Source organism: Coffea eugenioides, chromosome 1 (assembly GCF_003713205.1).
Source record: "Coffea eugenioides isolate CCC68of chromosome 1, Ceug_1.0, whole genome shotgun sequence".
In the NCBI taxonomy this organism is placed as follows: Eukaryota; Viridiplantae; Streptophyta; class Magnoliopsida; order Gentianales; family Rubiaceae; genus Coffea; species Coffea eugenioides.
In genome coordinates, this window is record NC_040035.1 from 3,318,198 (window position 1) to 3,338,896 (window position 20,699).

Sequence of the window (20,699 nt, forward strand, 5' to 3'; positions counted from 1 at the left end):
TTGAGAGAGCTGCTAATGAAAATTCTGCCCTCTTTCTCTGATTGTTTATGCACTTTACTTGTTTCAGCTGTGTATAATGCAGCAGGGCTATCAAGAACGATGTAAGAACATTGAGCTCAAGTTCCAGACATGGTTGGAATTCTTTACCTCTAATTAGATTGATAAAAGGAGAAGATCAAAGTTGATTTCTTATTAAATGTCGACATTTGTTGTGTTAGGACCGATTGAGAAGAATCCAACCTGATCCAATCAATAGCTATTAGAGGTTAGCTAATTTGAAGATTGTAATTTATAAAAATAGCCATTGTTCTCTGAAATAGCGGCAAGGAAGCAACCGCTCCAAAAGGTTTTTACTAGTGTGTTTTAATAGTAAATTATTTGAAAATTTTCTTTATGTTGTATTATAAACACGTTTTTTAAAATCTTTTTAATTTTTCAACCAATTTTAAGTATTATATATCTGGCATTTCAAAAAAATACTATAATATTATTATAAAAACTTTTCCAAACAATCTTCAATGAAAATAATCTAAAATATTGGCTTTTGGTGAACACAACTATTCCAACTTTGGATATGGGGCACAAACGGTCATCAGATGGACTGTTCAGGAGCAGTCCTCTCACCTGCTCCAACAAGAGGCTCGGTAAGAGCCACGTCGCAAGGGAATAAGTAGGAGACAAAACGACCTCGTTTCAATTAGTAAGGCCAAAAAAAAATAAAAAAGGATGTTTTACTTTAACAGATTCCATCACAAAGCTTTAGGACTCCGTTCCATAGAATCCGGCCCAAATGAATAAGAAGCAGTCATTGAAACAAAAAAAAAAGTCCCTTGCATTCCCTCCAAAATAATTGCCAATATTCATTCATCCATGACTCTAGAAAATAGGGCAAGATAGCATATGGCAAAATAACATCGTAGAATAGGAAAGTGGCAGACCAAGGGCAAAGAAGAAAAATGGTGGAAATGCACTGTCACCTAATAGAAATTACAATGAGGAGAAGGAAGAGATAGTGGCAAAAAGGGATAGTCTCGGAAGTGTGAAATCTAAAAAAGTTTAGGGAAGATGAACCCGAATTGGAAAATGGGAGATGAGGGATCCGGAGCAAAGACTAAGCAGAGACATACCCAAGTAATAATATTGCAAGCTTATCACATAATTTGCATATTTTGACAATGATGTGGAACAAATTTACTTGTACTTGTTTTAAGTACACAACTTGATTGAAACACTATAAAAAAAATAAAATAGAAAGTTTGTTCAGAAAACTATATGAATACTAGGAGTTAAACACTACAACAAAAATGGTCTTTCCTGACATATCTATAAGGACATTTGCTGGTTTGTGCCATTATAAAACTTCTATCATGACACTAGTTATCAACTCAATAATATATACTCTAATTTTTTTTATTTTATTTGATATAAAAATAATAATGTAACTTTAGACTCCCTATTATGACACTTACGAAAATGTGAGATACACCAAAAAAAATTAAAACACAAAACGACGTCGTTGGATTTTGGCGGAAGATTCCTTTGCCAAAACACTTAGTGAAGTCTCAAAACTTCATTTTGCCTCCCAGTGAAATTTTGCTTCTTCTTTATCTCTCGCACAAAGTCTTTCTCTCGGCAAACTGTCTCTCAAAACTCTTGGCCAAAATTTTGCTTTCCCACAAAGTTTTTCCTGTTGAATCTCTCCGCAATCAAACTATCCTTGCTTTCCCATTGAAGGGATGTAATTCCATGATAAATTTTTGCCCTAAATTGATTTCTCTCGGTTGCCTAAATTTTTGCCCTCTGCCTCTCTCGGCCACTTTCCTCTCCTCTGCTCCCTACCTCTGCCGTCCCGTCGCCCCTACTCTTTCCCTCTCATCATCAGGTTTAGGTTCGTCAAAACCAGAAAATGGAACAACATGACATTGAAAAGGACGAGTTTGAATTCTCCAAAAACAACGAAGCCCTAATTTTTGGTCCCGCTTCTCAAATCTCGCGGTTTCGCAATGTCGTCGACATCGGCTGCTGCAGCTTCTTCTTCATCCTCAACGGCGTCGTCTCAATTCACCTACACTACCGGCACGTACTTTCCGACTCCGTTTCACCTACAACAGCCGCAAACCTATGTGGCTGCTGCCGCTGCCGCTTCAATTCTGCAATTTCCTGCTCCTCCTCCTGCGGTTCCCCACGTTTATCCTGCTCCCGCTACAATCCCTACCGTGTACTCCCTCCCTCAGTATCAACAGGTACGAACTTTTCTATATCCAATCATTAAGCCACGTTGTTTTTTTTATATGAATTTTGGATGGAATATTTTTGGAGAGATTTAGGGCAATGATTTCGGCTCTTTTTCCTCTTCCCCTGACATTTGAATTCCCTTGTCAGCAGCTATGATGAGAAACTATTGATCTTTTTAATTATTGGTAGGAGTCGAGATATGTATACCATTGTTGTCTATGTGAGTGGAGGAACCAGGAAGTCCAATTTTTCGGTAAAATACCCGGTCTGTTCATTTATATATATGGCTTAATTCATTTAGGAAGAACTTCCTAAATTGATTTAGGAAGTTGAATTTAGGCATTAGAAGAACTTTAGGTTAATGTTTTTCTTCTAAAATTATTGACCTTCTTTATTGTTGAGGTGTGATTATTTACTTAAGTTGATATGATAGTGGTGGAGATTTTAGTTTTTAGAAAAGAGGGAGGGGGGCAATGTAGAAGGTGAAGGGGATTTCACAAATTTTAGGGTGCAAAGGTGGGCCAAATAAAATATTGGGGAAACTTGTCGCGTGCACCCAGGGGTTTTGTATGTGTGGGCAGAATTGCAGACTTGCTGAGTATTCATTTTGCTAGCTTCTGATGGGCTTCGTTTCTTTATGAACTAGTAGAGTGGGAACTGAAGTGTGGAAGTAGTATACTCTCACAGCTTCACAGTAGAATGTCTTGTCCTTCAATTTCTATACACCATCGCCTAAGAGAAACGGAAGCAAATGATTTTGAAACTTTCAATGTGTATAAGAGCTAATTATGAGCAGCAGACTTGAGAGTTACTGCAGAAATGAAATGAAATGAAATGAAGGAGTTCTCCTTCATGTTTGTTCTTGGATTACTGGCCAACACATTACTTGAGTAGCTATTGCATGACTACATTTCTGTATCCTAACTGCAGATTCTTTTTTTCTTTTTTTTTTATTCAGTCTTTGCATGGGGAGAAGCTGTACCTTAGATTATGCTGCTTTAGGACGCCCTGAAATCTAAACCAGATATATAGAAAAATTATTGGGACTTTGGGAAGTGTTATATTATCTTGTTCTAAACTTATAACAAGAAGCTGATGCTGCTGCTTGCACGCAAGGAAATTTGCCCGGTGACAACACTGAGGTAGACGTGCTCATTTCAATCCAAAAGGTGGAGTCTAATCATTCGACAGATTTTAGTTGCTACAGCCACTATTCTTTTCCCAAGTTACTAAGTTGATTGCTTCAATTAATTAATTTGTTAGGCATACTAGACTCGTCAGTGAATGTGTCTTCATACTTGAAACATGTTGTCAAAATTTGCTGCTCTAAAACAGTTTACTGCAGTACTTGATCAGCAAAACATCCCATCAAACCATACCGGCCCATTGTTGGGACATCAATCTGCCAATTATCTTCAATTTCAGCATTGAAACAAGAACAGAAAACTAGAAATTCATAAAGGTACGATATGAATTGGAAAAAGGTAATCGAAAAATTGGTCTTTCAATGTCGGATTTCCATTATCTGAGAATACAGAACTATAGTACATTACATTCTACTAAAAGTTACTGAAATTTTGCAGCCAATTTTACAGGGCACATGCTTATTACTTGCAATGATTTTATAAATACAGAGTTTTCATATTCGAACCTACTTTAAGTTAAGCGATATCTAATACTGAAAAAAATGTTAATGTTGATCAAATAGATAATCTTGGATAGCTTATCCAGACGCAGTGGTGTATTAGTATTTTTTTTGGGGCTGACTGTCGCAGTGGTGATATTATTGTGGAAGTTTGGTGACCCAGGGGTTTTGTATGTGTGGGCAAGAGTTCTTTTTTTTTGGGAGGGGGGGTTTATATTTGCATCTTAATTTAGGTATAAGTATAGTTTGAGGAAGAGGAATGATGGCAATATTTAAAGTTAAACCAGTCAGTTCTTAATATCTGAAGTTTTGGTGGACAGGCCCAGCAATTATTTCAGAGGGATGCACAAACAATAACACTTGAAGCGCTAGAGAGTGTGAAAGCTGCGCTTGCAAGTAGTGAGATTGAGCACAAGGCCGAGACTAAGAAGAAAGCAGTACCTCGTAAGGCAGCAGGGCAGGCATGGGAGGATCCTACACTTGCAGATTGGCCAGAGAGTGAGTTTCATGTACTCTACTCCTTGTGTGGTTGCATTCATCATTTTTTATGACAATTTTCGCCTGTCTTAATTCCTTCACTGATCTTGTTTTTGCTAGTATTAATGCCTTCAGTATTACTGTTTGTGTTGTGCAGATGATTCTCGTTTGTTCTGTGGTGATCTTGGTAATGAGGTGAATGATGATGTTCTATCCAAAGCATTTTCAAGATTTCCATCTTTTAACATGGCCAGGGTGAGTTATTTGAACTCGTCCACTTTTTATATGTCTCAACCTTCTCTTGTTCGAATTATCGAAACTTTAATTTGTCTCCTTGTCGTGGTTGCCTTTGGTGAGGTTCTGACCTGATTTTGCATGATCCCTTAATCTGATTTCGAAGAAGTGCTTTGATCTGATGTACGAGTTTAAAACTTTGAACTTGGACAACATCTATGGTTATGTTTGTGTGAAATAAGATTAAATTTTGCTAGCATATGATTCTTTAGCTTAAGGGATGCTTGGTATCGAACACTGTTCTGGCTGATCATACTGGTGCTTCTACCATTATTTTTATAAAAGAGAGAAATTTAAGAATCTCTCATGCCTCTGAGCTCTTGAATCTGTGCACTTTTGTGTCTGCATCCACACTCGTCCCTTTTGTCGTGACAAATGCCCCTTGTAGTTAGTCAAACATAATATATATTATCTGATGTTTAAAGGAGAATGATTAATCTGCTTAGTCATACTGTCTTTTGTTCAGTGCATTACTTGACAGTGTTGGTACTGTGATCACTACTATATGTAATGTTGCCTGGACGACGAGCTTTAGTTTCAGCTTGTTGACAATGTTGGCTGTTCAGGCACCAGTTAGTGATTGGGAGTACAATGCTACGCTCCCCAAAACTGCTTCAATGATTGATTTGGCTTCAAAAATAATGATGACTTGTTTAGCACTGACTTAAGTGAGGACCAGTTGAGACAGAGACTTGGACACATGTCCCACACACCTTGTCAAGTAGGAAATTGCAGTACATAGTTATGTCCAATATCTATAATTTTTTCCATCGCATTTGATAGACCAAAGGCTATATTTCTAGCATGACATGATTTCTAGTAGGTTGAATTGCTTGAACGCAAACTATTTCCTGGGGTGTTATTATATTATTATTGTTGCAATTTTTTTCCTATCATTTTCCAATCTCAAATGCTCAAGAATTGGAAAAAAAAATTCTGTTTCCCCAGATCACTGTATACACTTTTCTTCATCCCTTCAATTTCTCGGCTGTTTTCTCTTCTTCTGAAGGATTGGCACTAACCTCTACTAAAGCATAGCCGGACTGCTCCACCTAGAGATGGCTGAAGGAAGTGGAAATGAGGAGACAACTCTTGAGCATACATTAACATGGGCAGTGGTAGTTGTTTGTTTCATCTTGATGAGCCCAAACAATGTACTATATATATACTATACCTCTCGCGGATCGTTGCTAATATTGTACAATTACGTTACCTGACTTTTAGCATTTCTTTCAACTTGTTAGGGATGAGAGTCTTTTTGTTTGTGCACAAGAAAGTCTTTCAAGTTATTGTAAATGAGAATCTTTCGGTACTTTATTGGGATTTTAATACTTGCTTTGAGCACTTGTTTGCGATTTTAGTACTTGCTATGTTTGTACTTGTTATTGACTTTTAATTCAATGAATTATATTTGAGTATCGACTTCTTCTTTTAAATTGCTATATGCATTCTGCTCTTTGAGATAATTTTACAAGTCCCTTGGGATTCTGGTTGATGGAATGTACAGCAGGGAGGACTAATTGCAGGTTGCTTCCATATAAAAAAAAATAGGGGAAAAAGTCCTGGCAATTAAAAGTGTCAGCATAGCTTAACTTCGAAAAACACTAATGACAAATGGGCATGTCGTCCAAAGCAGTGTAAATTCACATGGCTACGTGTCCTTAAAGTCATATATTAAGACAACTAAAGATGCCTTCATAAATTGGATATACTACTGATCCGCTACTGATGTTCTAATGCTATACGGACACTTTCGATTATCACAAAAAAAAGTTTTTGTTGGCAGAGGGAATGCTATAGCAGCATGGTTTTCCTGACACGTTTGAATGTTGCTAAAGATTTGAGGCTATCCCCACATTGGAAGGGACAACACTCGCCCTAGGTGTGAGGATAGATAAAATGTCAGGTTAAATTGTCTATACTGACACTTTTAAATGCCGCTAAAGGCCATTTTTGTTGTAGTGAAATATGTTGATGGACCATATAAAGGAGGAAAGTGGAAGAAAATTTTGCACAACAAGCGTTTGTGAAAAAAGTAAAGAACAACTGTCCAACCAATTATTGGTAGGAATTGTTAGTAGAGGATAAATAGAAGCCATGAGTTTCCACAATAATAAGAATGGTATATTCATTATACGAACTATATGAGAAACTTTCACAATAAGTGAGGAGGTTTTGGGCAAGTAAAAGAATAGGAAAATTTAAAAGTTGTATTTTTTTTGGGTAAGCAAGCAAATCTTATGGTAAATATACTATTACTAGGTGTTTATGAGTGATCACTTTGAGATAAATTGAGACACATAGGAAGAGAAAAAGTAAACAAAATGGCTCGTCAAAAGTAGATATATATAGGAGAAGATGTTTAGATAAGTATGTCATAATATCATGTTTGATAGCAAATATTTTTTTAGATGAACTAATGATAGTAGAGAAATAGTGGGATGCAATGTAAATCAGTAATTGGAACTAATTGCTTTACAATTGATTACCATTACTATTGATTGGGATTTGCATGTGTTATGCTAAATTTACACAGTTTTCAATGTACCTCACCTACTGTTAAAAATTGGTTACAAGATTATTACGCGTGCCTATACATTTTGTTGGTTACGTATTACGTCATCTGTCTAATTAGTGACATTGGAGCAATGCTCTGACGCAATTGAAAATCAATAATCTATTAGCATAACAATATTAAAACAAGGTATGGAAGATTGACAATAGGACAAAAATTTAAAAAGAAAGGGGGAAGGAGATAGGGAAGTGCACACAATATACTAGCATTAACTGTTGTTATCTCATGTTTGTGAGTTGGTACCTATTCATATAGTAGCAATCTAGTTGAAATGGGTTGTTTCAAAATTGATTGCAATGAGCATAGATTCTAGGTTATGTGTATTAGTTCGAATGTACATATTATTCAGTATACATGACACAGTGAAAAAGAATGGTTACAATGTATTTTAGTAGTGTTCCTTTATATCATGTTGAATACCTATTGTGTGAACAAAGAGTGACAGTGTAGCAATACTCTCATACAGTTGTAAATTAGTAATCCATTAGCATAATTATATTTAAGCAAAATCAAGGAGATTGACAATAGAAGAGAAAAAATAAAAGCAAGGAGGGGGAAGGGAAGTGCAACACTATGAATCATTAATAGTTGTTACTTAATATTTGTCACTTGATACCTCTTTGTATAGTAGCAACCCAGTATTTGAATTTCATGAAGTTAAATTTGATTGGTATGAGTGTGGGTTATAGTATGTATGTGTTAGACTGAATATTCTTGACGTTGAGTGTTCCGAATATGCTAAATCATACTTAGTAATGCATTTAGAAAGTGTTTGATTATAACAGCATAAGCAGCAGCATCCCATAGCAACTGAGGGAGATGTGGCTGGTGAAGCACCCCTAACAAAGTCCACCATAGGTGATTTTGATTCACAATTAACCTTAGCAAGCTAGTCTGATCAAGTAATTACTATTGATGGCAATGTGATAGATATTTATGCAGCTGAATTAAAGGCTCTGAAATGCATTTCAGAGATCCCACTACCATTATAACTAGCCTTACATTCTGGTGGTCACGCTTATAGTGGTCAGATGGCACAAACACTAGCACAGTTGGCTTTGGGAAGCATAAAAAGGAAAGGTTAGTGTAAGTTGAGAATTTAAATATTCTGTGTGATAATTAATTGCAATTACTTTTTATTTTCCATTTGTAATCAATTTGGCTTAAACTATCGCTCACTAGATTAAGTACTGGCATTTACTGCTTTGGTTTAGCTGCCATCTCCTAAACAATTCAATATTTTGTCTATTTTGCTTACCAATGTGATAAATAGAACTCTGCACTTAGGTTGATCATGGCAACAAAGTTTCGAAGGGAAATTGACTTCAGTAGTTTCACCTTCAATGTTGTCGATATTCCTCACCTATCACCCAATGACGTGTAATTTTATGGCGACTTTAATATTCATGATGAAGTACCGAGATCACCGGAGCGAAAGGTTGGTTGTGCATCATTTAGATTTATTGAAATTGCTCATCTCCCATAACCTGCAAAGCTAGTTGTTTATATACTGAATACCTTTTGTGGAAAAATTTTTTTGCAGGAACGATACCAAGTATTGGTTGCTATACACAACTTAGCTATTTATTTCAGAGCACAATGCTAACTTCAAGGAAATCATAATGACCTTGCAGATTCTAAATAGAACGAGACTAACTCTTACCGATGCTTGAAGTTGAATGTACACTAAAATGACCGCTTGCAAGTTAACAAACAAATGACTATATTCAAATAGTTTTTGTTTTGTTAAGGTCATTAGATGGAAAAAGTTCATCCATGTTAGAAAAATAATAGCATTTTTTTTTGTAAATTTGTGAATGCAATAAAAATGAATAGTGTTGTAGTTGTGTACCTCTTTGTGGCAATTATTGGAGTTATTGTCCAGCACATATATTTGACTAATTATTGGATTTCAATTGATTCCATTAAACAAAATAAAAGTTCTTCTAATACACTAAATTAATTGGTGATATTTTGAACACTGTGTAGTACTTTTACATGAAAACAAATTGATCATGTCAAATTTAGTGCTTGTGTGCTTACATAACAGGAAATAAAGTGTTCCTAATCAGTGTAATGCCGTTTACACAAGTTATATATCCTTATTAATCACTTGTACAACCTCACAGCACAAGCGTCATAAATTTAGCACTACTTGAATTTTAGCAATTTAGAATTCCTAACATACCACGAAAGCAAACCATTCTTGATCGGTGTAATGCCATCTATACAATTTGTAACTCCTTATTTATTATTTATACAATTTCACAATACCAGTGTGATAAATTTAGAATTACCTAAGTTTTAGGAATTCGGGATTCCTAATGTAACACAAAATAATCTATTTTCAATCGGTATAACACCATCTACACAAGTTATACATCCTTATTAATAGCTTTCACAACCTTACAACACAAGCATCATAAATTTAGCACTACCTGAGTTCTAGCAATTTTGGATTCCTAGCACAATATGAAAATAAATCGTTCCTGATCAGTGTAGCACTATCAACATAGTTTGCAACTCCTTATTAATTGTTTGTGTAACCTTAAAACACAAGTTTAATAAATTTAGGACTACCTAAATTCTAGCAATTTTGGGCTCCTAATGTAACACAAAATAAACGATTCCTAATTAGTATAAACACTATCTACACAAGTTGTACATCTTCACTAATTGCTCGTGCAACTTCACAAGACAAGCACCATAATTTAGCACCACCTAAATTCTAGCAATTTAGGATTCTTGACACAATACCTGACCAGTGTAACATTGTCTACACAATTTGTAAGTTGTTAATTGCTTGTACAACCTCACAACACAAGTGTGATAAATTTAGAACTACCTAAATTCTAGCAATTTAGGATTCCTAACATAACACAAAATACACCTTTCTTGATCAGTATAATACTATTTACACAAGTTGTACATCCTTATTAATTGCATGTACAAGTTTACAATATAAGCGTCATAAATTTAGCACTGCCTAAGTTTTAGCAATTTAGGATTCCTAACATAACCTGAAAATAAACCGTTTCTAATCGGTGTGACATCATTTGCACAATTTGTAACTCCTTATTAATTGCTTGTACAATCTCACAACATAAGTGTGATAAATTTAGGACAACCTAAGTTCTAGCAATTTAGGATTCTTAATGTAACATGAAATAATTTGTTCTTGATCAATATAACACTGTCTACACAAGTTGTACCTCCTTAATAATTGCTTGTACAATCTCAAAATACAAGTGTGATAAATTTAGCAGCTGCTCAGGTAGACTCTAATCATAATAATTTTGTTTCTATTATGAAGTTATACAAATAGTGGAAACTATATTACAAGCCATTTCAAGAACATTACATCCATTCCTCGCTCTCTATGAACAATTTGCAAATCTGATTAAGATGAATATAAATAATTTCATGTTTTGTAATTCACTTTAAACTCTAAAAATTTACACAACTGATTTGTCGGTGCCACAAACAAAGATACATAAAAATTTATTGGTTGATGTTACAATGTTAACATTGTTCTTATGGCTAGCTGCATGCGATTTCTATTGTCTCCTAGCTGTGATGACAGTAATAAACCAGCATACACATTAAATAGATCACTGTCAATTAAACATGACAAAGGAGTAGAGTTGTACAAGCATAGCAATGGTACTCAAATCTTCTTCAACAAATACAATTATAGATTACTTGGACTAATAATAGGACTGCATTGCTTGCTTTTTCGTGTAAATTTGGCGAAATTGCCAAAGAGTTCTAATCTTTTCACAAAATGCAACAAAAATATTGTGAGTGAGAAAGGTTCATTTACAACAACTTATCAACTATAACAAGTACCTTGAATGATTGCAAAGAAAGCTATATAGTACCCTTGACAAAACTATAGTTGTTGTAAAATTTATAGGCATTATCTTCTGTGTCAAACTCCATTCCTAATTGTGGAGTTCCACCTTTTGTCCACTTGCTGCTTTCCATAATGCCAATTCCTAAAAATCACGCATGTATGTTAGTTATCACAATATGACCCATTTAATGTGCAAGTTGTGCAAAAAGATTTTACATGATTATCAATTACATATAGGGTATATCCAATCAGACGCCCATTGTACAACTATATGAACTCCATGTAGCCAATGAACAACAGTATAGTAAGTTCATTCTCACTTTATGTGTCATACACATGACATGACAGTACATAAGAGCCAATAACCAAATGCAAATTTAAGTAATAGGCTAACTGCTATAAATTTATGACTACGCCAACATACAAAACATACAACACTACACCATGCCCACTAACAATGTGCACACTTTACAGAAATATGCAAATATCAACTATACCAACGTTTCTAAAATGCAATCTAGCTCACATAGCTACATTCACTGCGCTATACAAACTATGTAAGGAAGAGAAAGGTGAAGACTTAATTAAACTCATACTGACAAATTAACAAATTGCAACTCACAAGGTCTACACTTCTAAAAACACCATATTCATAAAGTATATCGTGTAAATTAGCACTAAATTATGCAAAAACAAATCCAATCCAAGATGTTGCACGAGTTTGAGACTTCTACAACTAGTAAAAAGGTGTGCATATCAGTGCCCTCCATTTTACAATATACATACCGTAATTTTCACCTAATAAGATGTACACTATAGGAAACATATTGTACACAACCACACACCATGTGTACACTTAGTTCTTTATCGATGAGTAACAAATTACACACTCCAACAGACACAAAGTATATCACTTAGTTCTTTATATATGTCATGCCATCCACTTAATAGCTTATGATTTACTCATAAACCATATCTAGGCAATGCATACTCTCTAAGACCCGATGACAAAGTAACGAAATTTGCACATGTGCACTCATACCAAACTAGTGTAACTATTGCATTGCTTTTTGTACAAACACATAAACACAATGCTTGGCCAACACATAATTGCTCATCATTTTATCATATAGTCCACATACACAAACTTTACAAATGATTTCTTTCTTCGATTATGATTGTTTATTTTTTAGCCTACAAGTAACAACAATTCAATAAATGGGTCTGATACCAACTGTAACAACCCCACCTCCCCCTAAGGCGAACCAAAGGGTTCGGCGGACCGCCTGCCCAACTCTCGTCGGGACTCACTCACTCACTACAAACAAAATAAGATAAAATCTCCAGGAAAAGTAAAACAAAACCAATTCCAAAACTTGAAACGCATACTTACATTTATTTCTTTCTCGAAATAAAATACAACTCAAATAAAGTACACACTCGCCTAGCAAAACTCAATTTCAGCAATCATTGAAAACATTTAACAGTTAATCAACATCCACAATAAGTCACATAGTCAATGGAAACATAACGTACAAAGAGCACTCACCTATTTACGCAAAATAACGTCAAAAGTATTCGTCCGGGTGATACCCTCAATTACCAAGGAACCCTAATATAATCAAAAGAACACATTATGCTTCAACCATAAAAAACATAAGTGATTCAAAGAGAATCCAAATACGTACTAGTGCAATATAAAAATATGAGTTTTAAAGTGAAAAGAGTATATTTAGATCAGAGGACATGAGTAACTAAGAGTTTTTCCGAATCAAACACAAAACCATACTAAAAGGTTTTTAGAAAATTCCATTGAAAATAAATGAACAGTGCCACGTCAGAATCCAGCCAGAAAGTGGCCGGATATCCGGCCGAATTCAAGGCAGTGAGCATTCCAAATTTTTTCTTCTTCCCCTGTCAATCCGGCCAAGAGTTGGCCGGATATACGGCCGGATATGAAAAGTCAATTTTCTTCAAATTTTCGTAAAGTTTTTTGTTTGACTCGAAACTAACACATATGTAAAGAAATAACGTATAACAAGTGTCTTGGGTAAAATCATATGAAAAGGAAGCTAAACAAACCCTAAATGCACACCAAAAACCTCGCTTGATAAAATTAGGTTTGGCGGCCGAGAAACCCTAGGCAATTCTTCTTTGTTTCGGAGAGAAAATGAGTAAACATTTGAAGTTCAAAACTTGACATTTGTAACTAAGTATCATGCTTAAAATGGTTGTCGCATTCACCATGCGAAAAGGTACAAGTTCAAATGGAATCTAGTTCAAGTAACATCATTAAAGTAAGTCTAAGAAAAGTAAGTCCAACGCATCCCCAAATCACATTTCAAATCTCACTTTTACTTATTCAAACTTCAACAAAATAAACAGACAACATTTCCCCTTAATTTCTTCACTTTCCATCCTACAATCAAATACCAAATTTCATCCCAAATCAAATACAATTTCACATACAAATCATAGGCGATAAAACACCTTTCGGCATAACAACCACAACCGAAACTATACTTATCGGATTGAAATGAATCTTATGGCGTTTCGAAACCAAGACATATACCTAAATTCCTTATGAAGGCCTCCAAAGCCAAATCATGCAGTTTCATAGTAAAAAATGGAAATCCCAACGAAAACAGAAATTTGTCCGCGAAACAGGGCTCATAGGCAATCAAGGGTATTTCAGTCATTTCACATGCTACAGTGCTCGGATCAAGCTGAAATTTTGCAGGCAGCTAGTTAACACATTTGCTACAACTTTCATGTTTTAACCTAAGCCTGATTCGGTTTCTAACATGCACGAATAAAGCCAGTCAGAACATGGCAGATTGGAACCCTAAAACTGAAATTTTCGCACAAAACCAAAATTTTTCACAAACAACCACAACTAACATATAAAAGTTTCATTTTACACCATATCAAGCCATCATTCATGGCCAACCAATAACTATCATATAAAACAGAAAAATTCCCAAGAAAATCAGAAATTTATCTAACTCTACCTCAAACCATAAAATCTTTCATACAATAGCATATTTAACCACCAAAAGCCACTAATTTCACATTAGCATGAACAAAGAGGACATTTGTAAGCAAAGTACCTTGACACCTCAAGAAAGATGATAACTTAGGGTTTTTCTTTCACAAATCCCTCCACTAGAAGCTTTAATCCTCCTTAGTAAACAACTTTGATGGAGTAATTTACAATTTCAATGGTTGGAAATCGAGATTGAAGCAAGGGATTGAAGTTGAAGTTAAAAAGTTTCTCTTGTTTCTTCCTCTAAGAGGTTCGGCCAAGAAGGGTACAAAATGAAGATGATTTGGGTCGAAATTGATCTTTTAGTAAAGGTAAGAAAGTTAGGCAAGTCCACCATCCAATCGGGTCGCGACACATGGCACTTTTAATGGTTCAAGTTTATTTTCTTTCTTCCAATGGTTAATTCATCTAACTAATCTCTAATTATCATCTAACACCTTGTACAATAATAACACTTAGCACAGAACTCACTTAGTCACCTAAATTATATCGCACTTACCGTACTAGCGGGTCTCACGTCTATAACGCACTTCAAATTAACGTACACTAACTCATATTAGGAAAATGATTTTAAAATTGTACTTACTTACTTATAAAAATGCATAGAAAATTTAATATTTCCAAGGAAAGTATAAAATGTAGGCAAAGAAATAAAATAATACTGAGAAAATATGAAATTTTTTTTTTTGGGTTCTCACACTCTCTCCCCCTTAAGAAATTTCATCCTCAAAATTTTTACCTTCCGTTGCCTCAGATGACCCTGGAACTTGTTGCTGGTCTACGGCATAAATCTGTGCTGGTACTTTTGTTCGGTTTCCTCTTTCATTAGTTTGTTTCGATTTGGTTTCTTCCACTTGTTGAGTACTACTATCTTGTGGGTGTTTCTTCGGGCAATTGCTAAGTTGATGATTGCTACTCCCACAAATCAAACACTTTCCCCCTTTCCGCCAGCCATTGTTTTCAGTGTGATTTGTCTTTTCACAGTATCTACAGGCCAATCGAAGAGCTACTATTTGACCTTCTCGAGATATTTTCTTTGATTCGATCTGACATCCTTTCGTAGACCCTTCATCTAATGCTCTTAATGTCTAAGGTGGGCGAGGTAAATGGTTCACCTTTTGCACTTTGGAGGGCATTATCTTTTCTCCAGATTCCTCAAGTATGCTGCTAGATATGCCTCTTTTCTGCGTTTGAAAGGCTTTTACTTGTGCTTTCGCATCCTCAATTCTTTGAATCTTCTCAAGAGCCTCCGTAAAAGTTTAACTTGAACCGCCGCTAGAGCTTCCTGGATTTCCAAATTTAAGCCTTGTATGAACATCTTTATTCTCCTTCGCTCCGGGCCCACCAATTCGGTGGCGAATTTAGACAGTTTGGTAAATTTGGTCTCATATTCGGCCACACTCAGGGTTCCCTGACGCAACCCAATAAACTCATATTCTCTCATTTCTTGAACCAAAGATAGGAGGTACTTCTCATTAAATTCTCTTATAAAGTTCACCCATGTCCATGCAGTCTGTTCTCTCTCCCACTTTGCCCTAATAACGTTCCACTATGCTAGGGTCGGTCTTTCGAATTGGAATACAGCAAAGTTTACTTGTCTTTGCTCTGTGCAGTTCAAGGCCGCGAAAATGTTAATTACTGCCTCTAACCACTGTTCAGCTACATCTGGATCAGGTCCTCCAAGGAATTTAGAAGGTACAAATTTTTTAAAACGCTCCAAAGCCCTATCCTCTCTTATCTCGGGATTCTGGGGTTGATTTACTGGCATTTGGCCTTACTGATCTACCAATCGCACCAAAATATTTGTCATTTGCTGTATCGCCATCGCTACTTGGTCTCCGGCCTCAACCCTCGGTCCACGTTCTTGCCCAGTTACTGTCTCTCTTTCTTTTCTCGGTTCTTGAGTTTGCCTAGTCCCACGGTCATGACTAACTCCACGTCCACGACTACGTCTCCCTTCCATACCCTTTTCTCTTTTTTTTTTTCAAAAGGTGATTTAGTATGTGAGCAAAGTAAATCAACTAAAACAGTAAAATATAACACACCAAATTCACAAAAAGACATATCAAGTAGACAAAATCAAGTGCAACAAATATTATACATGAAAGGATGGACATACCACAAGCAATATACACACAGTAGCAGCTCAGAGGCAAAACATGAAGAAAACGCAACATGCCATCCCACACTCGGTTAAAGTATCCCTCGTCCGATCTCTCACTTCTCTTACTATCCGAACTAAACGTCCGTTGACCCCTTGCACTTGCTTTCACCAAACGGTAGCCCATTCCTATTTTTCGAAATAAAGATCACAAGTCCTTAGTATCGCCCTCAACTCCCGCATACTCGGGTACAGGAATCCGAGATAATTCACCACTCGAGTTGACCAGATCCAAAAGTAAATTATCTACAATTGAGATTCCTACCTGACGTACATATCTATCGTTCTCAAGTACCATGAAAAAGATTTAAGACCTATAATAATTCATGATTCATAACTTATGCTCAAAATAGCACTTAATCCTTCTTACTTACTCACGAAATCAGGACCATAACACCACTTGGTCCAAGCTCACTTCACGTAGAGACCACGCGAAGTGGGTCTGATACCAACAGTAACGACTCCACCTCCCCCTAAAGCTGTTAAACGAGCCGAGTCGAGCTCGAGCATAGGACAATCGAGCTCGACTCGAACCCCTAATCGAGCTAGCTCGAGCTCGCTCGATTACTAATTCGAGCTTCACAAGGTGCTCGAGCTCGACTCGATGTGGTGGTAAAAAACTCGAGCTCGAGCTCGAACTCGAGTTTGAAATCGAGCCGAGCTTGTAGAGCTCGAAACTCGAGCTCGAGCTCGCGAAAAACTCGAGCCAAGTTTTTTGAGCTCGAAGCTCGAGCTTGAGCTCGTTTACGGGAGACACCATATCAGACCCTGGCACACTATTATTCAACAAGTCCAAACCATCAAATTCAACAATACAAGCTCGAGCCAAATGACAATACAAGCCAAAAACCATCAAATGGAGAAATAAAATGTCCAAACTCGGATTACAATGTCCAAACCACATCAGATTACAACATATCAGTGACCAAAATATCCAAAACAGATTAGATAACAACATTTCCAAACCAAAATGTCCAAACTCGGATTACAATGTCCAAACCACATCAGATTACAAATATGTAGCATTTCCTTCATATGATCACAGGGGACTACCAAGAGCAATTCAATGAGTTTTCAGAAGCCATCATCTTCACTGCAAAATGCAAAACATGCAGCCCAACTACACTCTGCCATCAGTTGGAAAGGAATCAGGAAAAGAACAAATCATTCTTTTTCTTATTTGTCTGTTTTGAAATTATACAACCAAAAAATTGTATTGAAAATATAACTGCAGAGGTCTGCCCATGCACCCTAAGCATAGTTAGTGAACAAAGTATTGAAACGAAAATCGAGCGAGGAAAAGAAAGGAACAAGTTTGGGCATAGAAAGATAACCTAGATTCAGAACTAAACTATCAAGAACTTTAGATTCAAATTCTAAAGTTTGGGCACAAAATGGGATCAGTTTGCAAGAAATAGATAGACTCCAAGATTACCAATATCAATAATTTGTTTTTCATTTTGTAACAAAACATACTCATTCATCCCAAGTAATTCATCTTCAGCCCGCAAAGATTGAATCTTGAGCTGCATTTGACGTATAATCAGTAATTGAATTTTGATATTTTAAGCAGCATAAATCAAGTAAAATGTTAGGAGTTTACCTCCCCTGTCATGGGAAAATAATTTCCCAGCCCTCCCAAGTTTAATTAAAAAAAAAAGGGAATCACATTACACCATAATCTTCAAAAGTACAAAGTCACCATCTATTTTCAGGCTGGCATTAATCTTCCTGTGTCTGAGATCTCTTTAATTGCATTTGAAAGGGAAAAGGGCCAAAACAATAAATCCAAAAAAAAAACTGAACTGCTGGGTTAATTTCTAGACTAGGAAAACCAATTAATTATTACGTCTGCAATCTATGAACAGGAAATTGCAAAAATTGGAGAATAAATGGTTACTACTTACCAGAATGCAGTGAATTGGGGTATGGTAGAGGCCCCTGGCTCTACCGAGGTGGCTCCGTACGGCGCTGCTCACGAATTCACGAGCAGTGACGATGGCGAGAATGGAGGGTGCTCCGTATGGTGAGTCAGTGACGGTGGGTGCGGCTGCGGCTGTGGAAGGGAAAAAGAGTTGACAGAAATCAGAGGAAGCGCCTGGCCGTTGCTGCTGCGGCTGCGGCTGTGGATGGCACCTGGCGATGAGAATGGCAACTGCGGGGATTGGGGTGCGGCTGCGGGGTGACGGCTATGGGACAGGAAAACGAAGGACCAAAAGAGGAGAGGAAGAATTAGGGCTACACGGGAGATGACTTAGTTAGAGTACCACAAACACATTGAAATGACGAAAATACCCCTATCTTTCGAGCTTATCGAGCTTCTACGAGCCGAGCCTTACTCGGCTCGTGTTTTAAACGAGTATTGATTAGAACTCGAGCTCGGCTCGTTTCTCTCTGTAAACGAGCCGAGTCGAGCCCTTATCGAGCCGGGTCGAGCTCGGCTCGCGAGCTGCCCGGTTCGATTAACAGCTTTACCTCCCCCTAAGGCGAACCAAAGGGTTCGGCAGACCGCCTGCCCAACTCTCGCCGGGACTCACTCACTCACTACAGACAAAATAAGATAAAATCTCGAGGAAAAGTAAAACAAAACCAATTCCCAAACTTGAAATGCATACTTACATTCATTTCTTTCCCGAAATAAAATACAACCCAAATATAACAAGAGATTTAAGGTCCCATACTTCCAATCCCTATTCGAGCACTAGAGCGAGTACAAGTTGCAATAAAATTCAAAAGGACTAGACGATGCTATTCTATACAGGTCTCTCGCCCTTGCTCGCATCCCCTGTAAGAAAAACAAAACTAACGGAATGAGCTAAAAGCCCAATGAGGTCTCGTACGTATAATTAAAGCAATTAAACAAGACATTAATCAGATAATAACAAGTCATTTAGAAAATATTCACAATATAACGTAATGATAACACATTCATTAAAAGAATAAATGCTCACATGGAGCCCTTCGTACTTTCATTCACCTTTCATTTTCTTATTCCTCCAATCATTTTAAAATGCATTTTGTAAGTGAAAACCCCTCCATTGATATTGTCACTCGTTCATTCATTTCTTTCTTCCCCCTTCTGGACATTGGCCAGACTCCACCCGACAACGTGGTAATACTCGAGTATACCAAACTTTCACCCAGGGTCACCAAATCGCCCGACCGAATCCGCTTCTGGCTCAAGTCGACCGGTAACGAATGGGTAAGGGCCCAGTTCAGCCACAAGACTTACATTCATACACAACTAGCGTATAATCAAATAATCATTGAAAATTTCACATTTATTTTGGTCGAGTGCGAAAAAGTACACACTCGCCTAACAAAACTCAATTTGAGCAATCATTGAAAACATTTAGCAGTTAATCAACATCCACAATAAGTCACATAGTCAATGGAAACATAACGTACAAAGAGCACTCACCTATTTACGCAAAATAACGTCCAAAGTATTCTCCGGGTGATACTCTCAATTACCAAGGAACCCTAATATAATCAAAAGAACACATTATGTTTCAACCTAAGTGATTCAAAGAGAATCCAAATACGTATTAGTGCAATATATAAATATGAGTTTTAAAGTGAAAAGAGTATATTTAGATCAAAGGACATGAGTAACTAAAAGTTTTCCCGAATCAAACACAAAACCATACTAAAAGGTTTTTAGAAAATTCCATTGAAAATAAATGAACAGTGCCACGTCAGAATTCGACCGGATTTGCGGACGGAAATCCGGCCGGATTCAAGGCAGTGAGCATTCCATATTTTTTCTTCTTCCCCTGTCAATCTGGCCAAGAGTTGGCCAGATATACGACCGGATATGAAAAGTCAATTTTCTTCAAATTTTCGTAAAGCTTTTTGTTTGGCTCGAAACTAACACATATGTAAAGAAATAACGTATAACAAGTGTCTTGGGTAAAATCATATGAAAAGGAAGCTAAACAAACCCTAAATGCACACCAAAAACCTCGCTTGATAAAATTAGATTTTGCGGCCGAGAAACCCGAGGCAATTCTTTTTTGTTTCGAAGAGAAAATGAGTAAACATTTGAAGTTCAAAACTTGACATTTGTAACTAAGTATCATGCTTAAAACGGTTGTCGCATTCACCATGCGAAAAGGTACAAGTTCAAATGGAATCTAGTCCAAGTAACATCATTAAAGTGAACCTAAGTAAGTCTAAGAAAAGTAAGTCCAACGCATCCCCAAATCACATTTCAAATCTCACTTTTACTTATTCAAACTTCAAGAAAATAAACAGACAGCATTTTCCCTTAATTTCTTCACTTTCCATCCTACAATCAAATACCAAATCTCATCCCAAATCAAATACAATTTCACATACAAATCATAGACGATAAAACACCTTTCGGCATAACAACCACAACCGAAACTATACTTATCGGGTTAAAAT

At 36.6% G+C, this 20,699-nt stretch overlaps 1 protein-coding gene and 1 long non-coding RNA gene across 2 annotated transcripts; one reads left to right on the plus strand and one right to left on the minus strand.

The window, feature by feature from the left end:
- The first annotated feature begins 2,003 nt into the window (after positions 1–2,003).
- LOC113765587 (RNA-binding protein 42-like) lies at positions 2,004–5,704 on the plus strand. The gene is made up of 4 exons (XM_027309817.1): positions 2,004–2,243; positions 4,201–4,378; positions 4,515–4,612; positions 5,600–5,704. Exons 1-4 carry the CDS (start codon positions 2,004–2,006, stop codon positions 5,687–5,689), a joined length of 606 nt encoding a protein of 201 aa, XP_027165618.1. The 3' UTR covers positions 5,690–5,704.
- An 11,421-nt stretch (positions 5,705–17,125) lies between these two features.
- On the minus strand, positions 17,126–18,284 carry LOC113751750. The gene is made up of 2 exons (XR_003464856.1): positions 18,197–18,284; positions 17,126–17,416 (listed from the first exon to the last, which is right to left on the minus strand). It is a non-coding gene; the product is annotated as an uncharacterized LOC113751750 (long non-coding RNA).
- Between the last annotated feature and the right edge of the window lie 2,415 nt (positions 18,285–20,699).

Coding starts and splice junctions, on each gene's coding strand:
- LOC113765587 (XM_027309817.1), top strand. CDS start 2,004: ATGTCGTCGACATCGGCTGCTGCAGCTTCTTCTTCATCCTCAACGGCG. Junction 4,379..4,514: donor ACTTGCAGATTGGCCAGAGA/GTGAGTTTCATG, acceptor TGTGTTGTGCAG/ATGATTCTCGTTTGTTCTGT. Junction 4,613..5,599: donor CATCTTTTAACATGGCCAGG/GTGAGTTATTTG, acceptor CTGTTTCCCCAG/ATCACTGTATACACTTTTCT.